Source organism: Terrapene carolina, unplaced genomic scaffold, assembly GCF_002925995.2.
Source record: "Terrapene carolina triunguis isolate 2854851 unplaced genomic scaffold, T_m_triunguis-2.0 Scaffold192, whole genome shotgun sequence".
In the NCBI taxonomy this organism is placed as follows: domain Eukaryota; kingdom Metazoa; phylum Chordata; order Testudines; family Emydidae; genus Terrapene; species Terrapene triunguis.
Genome location: NW_020664543.1, coordinates 8,983,606 through 8,989,605, shown reverse-complemented (window position 1 = coordinate 8,989,605; position 6,000 = coordinate 8,983,606). Strand labels below are relative to the sequence as shown.

Sequence of the window (6,000 nt, the reverse complement as noted above, 5' to 3'; positions counted from 1 at the left end):
TGTTTTTTTCTTGATTTTTCCCTCTCTCTTGGCAAAGAAAAGGGAGGGGAGAGAAAAAATAAAAAGAAAGAAAACATAGGGAAATATTTGGTTCCTGGAGGGGCAGGAACAGTATGAGCTGATCCAGTTCCTATGCTCAAACCAATGGCTATTTACAGCCAAACCCCGATGTAGTTATTTCAACTAATTCAGCTTCATTTGGCTCTTTTGGGGTTTTTAATGGTCTTAATCCGATTAAACCGCATAGAGGTCATGCTGCGGGGCAGCACGGCCCGGGGGGCGGGTGGGTAGAAGGGGCAGTCCTATGGGGGGCACAAGGGATGATCGCTCTGTGGGGCAGCATTGGGGATGGAGGCAGCAGCGCTGAGGGAGGGCATTTGCTAGAGCTGGGGCAGCGGGGGGGCATTTGGCATGAGGGTGGAGGGAGGCAGCTGCTGGGGAAGTTTTGGGGCTAGAGGAGATGGGTGACCCTATTGGGCCGGGGTGAGACCAGCGGGGGGCAGCAGGGCCCCGTGGGGCTGCTCTGAGTGGGCACCTCGCGGGCAGAAGAGGCTGTTAGTAGCGGACGGACAGGGCAGGCGTGAGACACCGCGGGGACTGCCGATGACTCCCAGGCTGCAGGCAACCAGTGCTTACCCACCATGCCCCGCGGTTCGGAGAGCGAGGGGGAACGAGCGGCCCTTTCCCGCGAATTCAGTTCAAAGGAGGGGGAGGGGGAAAGCACCGAGCGGCGAAGCGCACCGACCAACCAAACTCTTCCAGAACCATCTGTGCGTCACGCAGGGGCGGGACTACCGTCGGCCAATCCGTCGGTGCGGCGCCATCCTCGCAGCCAATGGGCATGCGGGGGAGGCGGGAGCGGTGTCGGCGTCGGGTTCGGCTGGTCGCCCGTAGAGCTGAGGAGAACGGAGCGGAGGAGACTTAGAGGAGTTGGAGCTCGGTGCTTCCCCTCCCCCCTCCTTACCCCGCCCGCCCCAGCCGCCCCCCTCCCTCCTCGCTCGGTCTCCGGCCCGCCGGGGCCCGCTCTGGGGAAAGGCCCATGGCTCCTCAGAAGCACGGTGGAGGCGCGGGGCCCAGCTCGGGCTCCGCTGGCGGCGGCGCCGCCGGAGGAGGCGGTGGAGGAGGCGGCGGCGGGGGGTTCGGGGGCTCCGCGGCTGCCGCGGCTCCGGGCGGTAAATCCGGTGGTGTTCCAGGAGGCGGCGGGGGAGGAGGAGGAAGCGGTTACTCGGGAGGCTCTTCGGCCTCCTCGGCTGCTGCGGCGGCGGCTGCAGCGCTGCCCCCTGTGAAGAAGCCGAAGATGGAGCAGATCCAGGCCGACCACGAGCTCTTCCTACAGGCCTTCGAGAGTGAGCACCGGGAGCGGCCGCAGGAAGGGAGAGGGAGGGGCTGGGGGGAAGAGGAGGCTCGGGGGGTGAGTGCAGGCGAGAACGGGGCGCAGGGAGGCGGGTAAAGGGGGACGTCGGGGGGAGGAAACGAGATCGCACCGTGGGGTAGGGCGTGGGGCGGGAGGTGAACCCGGGGCCGGACTTCCCGGAGGGAGGAAGGTCCGGGGACTAGAGAGGTTCTTCGCATGGAGCGGAAGCGGGGATCGGGGGTGGCTGGGGTGCGGGTAAGCCCGAAGTGGCAGGCGCTTCCTTCAGATTCGGGGCCCCTTTCGGGGGACGGCGCATTTGTACCCGTCCTCTGCTGAAGCGCCTTCTTGGCGTTGAATTTGGCCTCTTGGAAACGGTTGATCTGGGAAGATTTCAAAGGCGATTTATTTTTGCTCTTCCCCAGCCCGAGGACGCTTCTCGGGAGGGAGGGGGTATTTGCGCCCCTTCGGTTGTTGCGCCTTTGGGTGATTTTTGCGTCTCAGGCTGTTAAGGGAAGATTATGATCCTCAGTTAACTTAATTTTGCTGCTCTGTGCGAAAGAGCATTATAGTGGGTTATTTTAAGTTGGAAATTTAAGTCACCCCCCATCCCGGTGGTTCCAGGTAGGCAGAGAGTCACTTTGGATGCAGGATACAAGCTTGGTCCGAACACCCAATCTAATAATTAACTTTTACATTGTGCCCTAGTATCCCAAGCCCTGCAGTCTACATGGTTTGAAGGAAAAATAAAATATTAAATCCAGAGGTTGTTTTGGGATGAGCTTGTCACCACTGCAGTTATTTGTAATACATAGTAGTTATCATTTTAATGTTTCTTGTGAGGAGTCTTGAGATCATTGACTAAAAATTCTTTACAACTGCTAATTAACCACATCAATGCAGATGGAAGGAATGTAAATACTGCATTAGGTCAAGTGATGTAGGGAGGATTAAGTGACTTGCTCTGGATCACAAGTGATCAGTGGCAGGGCTCAGAATATAACCCAGAATACTTGCTCCTAGTCCCTGCTCTAACTACTTGAGAAGATGGTTTTAAATTTGGGCATGTAATGAGTAGAAATAAGTAATACTGTATAAGTTATACTTGAATGTCTAATTGTGAATTCAATTTTATAGCACTAATGTGAAAAGAATACAATAAAAATTATTAGGATTTATGTATAACCTAGCAGTTGTGTATATCATAAACACTTGTGTGGATTTTCTTTTTTAAGGTAATCTAATTGAAGAGGATAATTTATTTTTGGTTTTGACTTGACAGTATGGTAGGATTGTGGAATATATGTGGTTTAATAGGTATTCTTGGAAAAGTGTCTAATAAAGTATTGCTATACTGTGTTTTTTCACTCCTCACTCATTCCTTTAGGAAGTCAGAGTTTAAATTCAAGAAGTCATAGTCTGTTTTTAAATGAAATATTAAATCTCTGTGACCGCACTTGGTTTTCTCATGTCTTTCTATGTGGTAGTTATTTTTTATTTTTGGGTTGCTAAGGTGTTAAAGATTCTCTTAAAAGAATGATGACCATAAAACATTTTTATTTTCTATGATACATCCTTAATTTTTTCCCTTCGGTTCTGTTTTTTAACTTGGTCCTAAGCATAGTAAAACCTTAATTATAATCACAGTTTTTAATGAACACAAAGTGAAATCTTTCAGTTTCTCAGTTGGGATATGCAGAATTCAGGACTGAGATTACTTAAGGCTTTATGTGGAACTGATTTTTAAAATAAAGTACTTACAAGTAAAACTGAATTACATTTGTGAAAATTAATGTGAACAGAATACTTTCTGTAGTGCACCGTCCTTCTTGTTCATTTGCTATTTTCAAAATTCATCAAATCACAATATAACTTCCAGTCACTAGAACAAATTAGGTGTGTCAGGAATATTAAAAATAAGCGGCTAAAACTTGTATTAAAATATTGAGATGGCTCCCTTACTTTTAAAAATAATCTTGTGGGGGACACAGTGGGACACAGGAGTTGTATAGGAATTTTCCACTCATTTCACGCACTCCAGTTTACTCTGATTTTCCCCATTTGTGTTAAATTGGTGAATATTCTTATTTCAGTTTAAGTTACTTATTCCTTTCTATCTTAAACTGATTCTTAATTGAATTAACCTAAACTGAAATAAGAGTTCTTTGTGTAGCCTCTTGAGCTGGTTTAATTAAGTTGGTTTAAAATGACACCTGTATTTTGACCAGTGTATCTTCTCATGTAGACAAGGCTCAGTCTCTAGACTGGTGGCTACCAGTCATTATATCAAAAAGAAGTTAGCATACAGCATGATTATAGAATCATAGACCCACTATCACCAATCAGTTATGGTAGAGCCAACTTGCTGTTGAAATGGTTGTTAATTTACTAAAGTTAACGTTTTCCCATAATGTGGACATGAGAGCTTTCTGATATTTCTGTCCTAGCCTAAAACCATTTATATCAGGCATTTTTGTACATGTGTAAGTTTTATAGGTCATTATGATTGCCACTCTAAATTAAGACACTCTTTTGGCATGTAATTATTCACAAGTGATGTCTTCATGCTTTACAGCAAAGTAAAACAATCTCAAGTTGTCTGATACATTAATAGCAGACTAAGCTATATATCAGACATTATAGATTGGGTGGGGAGAAAACTTGCTGAGTGTTAAAGAATGCTTTGGGATTACTTTCATAATTAGCAGTTTTCTGCCTCTGCTCACCTTCTAAAGGATCTAAGGTGCAACAGGGACTACATCTTTTGATGAAAAATCACAGGTAGATCAGAGTTCCAATACTGTAGTTGATATATGCTATAGTGTAGTAGATAACAAGTGGATACTTAAACTGCTGTTAATCTGAATTATGATTTATACATTATAGTTGTAACATAGTTTTTAATACGTGCTGTTAAAGTTAAATATACATTAAGTGAAACCTATTTAGAATTGTCTGTATATTTTCAGTATTTGCTTGTAAGCTTAGTTTTTTTGTGGGGTATAAGATACACCAGATAATGTGTATTTCTTTCCCATAGAACCAACACAGATATATAGATTTCTTCGTACCCGGAATCTCATAGCAGTAAGTAATTGTTGATATTAGTCTATTTCTTCACTTTGAATTTGTAGGAATCTCCAACTTAAGCATTTTAATTATTTTTCCATTTCTTTGCAGCCAATATTTTTGCACAGAACTCTCACGTACATGTCCCACAGAAACTCCCGAACAAATATCAAAAGGTAATTTTATTCTGTTTGAAAGCTATTCCTGATATTTGAATGTTAACTGATTATTCTCTCCCATTGCTCCATTTCTATTTTGCACTTTAAATTGGTCTTTTCAGATGTAGTGTGAGGCTTTAGGCATTTTTGAAGTTGTTAAAAGATTCATACCAGCTCAGTTTTGAAACACAGTTTGCAGGGGAAAAGTGCATGTTTATAAACTGACTTGTTTTTGTAAAGATGAACCTCATCCTCCCAGCAGTTCAGCATATGCTTAACTTTATGCATGGGAATATTCCCATTGTCTTCATTAGGAATATTTAAATATGCAAGTTAAGCATTTGCGGGATCTGGGCCTAAATTCTCAATAAAGTAAGTTTAAATTTCTGTTGTTGGCAATAACCTTTGATAAGAGATAAATGGATGAAGGCCCAATTTCCAAGGTTATAAAACCAATTATGCTTTATTACATGAATCTGATCTAAGTTCTGACTTAGATAATCAATGTATATTTTTCTAAAGAACACTGCAACGTTAGTTAGCTAAATGAGCCTGTTGGGAATTCTGCTTAAACTACTTATGTAGGAAACTAAATCAGTGTTACTTTTCTGTAATTGTTTTGAAAGCTGTTTAGCTTTATTTTTGACTGTTGCACTAAAGCATTAATTTTAACTAAGATTTTTTTTAAATATAAAGGCTCTAGAACCATATCTTTTCTTTAAAATGGTTGTATTGAGTTGCATATGATTCAGTACAGGGTTTCTGGATATCTGCAGTTCTGTAGTTGAAGACTGAAGTGCTTAGAGTTCTTTGGGTGAAAGGCACAAGATGTTTGGTGGTTATAATTACAAATTCTTTGAATTATTTCCTTAGTCAAACAGCAAATCATTCACTATTCTATTGATCGTTAGCAGGCAAAAATTTTACTAGTTAATCCATTAAGATATTTTAACAACGTTTGAATTGCTTGAAAAAAGTATTAGTGTGGACTGGAACATTTGTAATGATGGCTATTTAAGGAATAGTTATAAAATATAAGAATGGCTATACTGGGTCAGACCAAAGGTCCATCTAGCCCAGTATCCGGTCTTCCGACACTGGCCAATGTCAGGTGCCCCAGAGGGAATGAACAGAACAGGTAATCATCAAGTGATCCATCCCCTGTTGCCCATTCCCACCTTCTGGCAAACAGAGGCTAGGGACATCATCCCTGTCCATCCTGGTTAATAGCCATTGATGGGCTTATCCTCCATGAACTTACCTAGTTTTTTTTAACCCTGTTATAGTCTTGGCTTTCACAACATCCTCTGGCAAGGAGTTCCACAGGTTGACTGTGTGTTGTATGGAAAAAATACTTCCTTTTGTTTGTTTTAAACCTACTGCCTATTAATTTCATTTGGTGACCCCCAGTTCTTGTGTTAT

The 6,000-nt window shown here is 43.3% G+C and overlaps 1 protein-coding gene across 1 annotated transcript in view; it reads left to right on the top strand.

Moving 5' to 3' along the window:
- The first annotated feature begins 664 nt into the window (after positions 1–664).
- The window catches only part of SUZ12 (SUZ12 polycomb repressive complex 2 subunit), a 52,629-nt gene continuing 47,293 nt past the window's right edge, over positions 665–6,000 (top strand). The window contains exons 1-3 of the mRNA XM_024192582.2: positions 665–1,346; positions 4,392–4,438; positions 4,532–4,596. Coding sequence (XP_024048350.2) covers positions 1,040–1,346; positions 4,392–4,438; positions 4,532–4,596 — 419 coding nt within the window. The 5' untranslated portion in view covers positions 665–1,039. The remainder of the gene's footprint in view (positions 1,347–4,391; positions 4,439–4,531; positions 4,597–6,000) is intronic.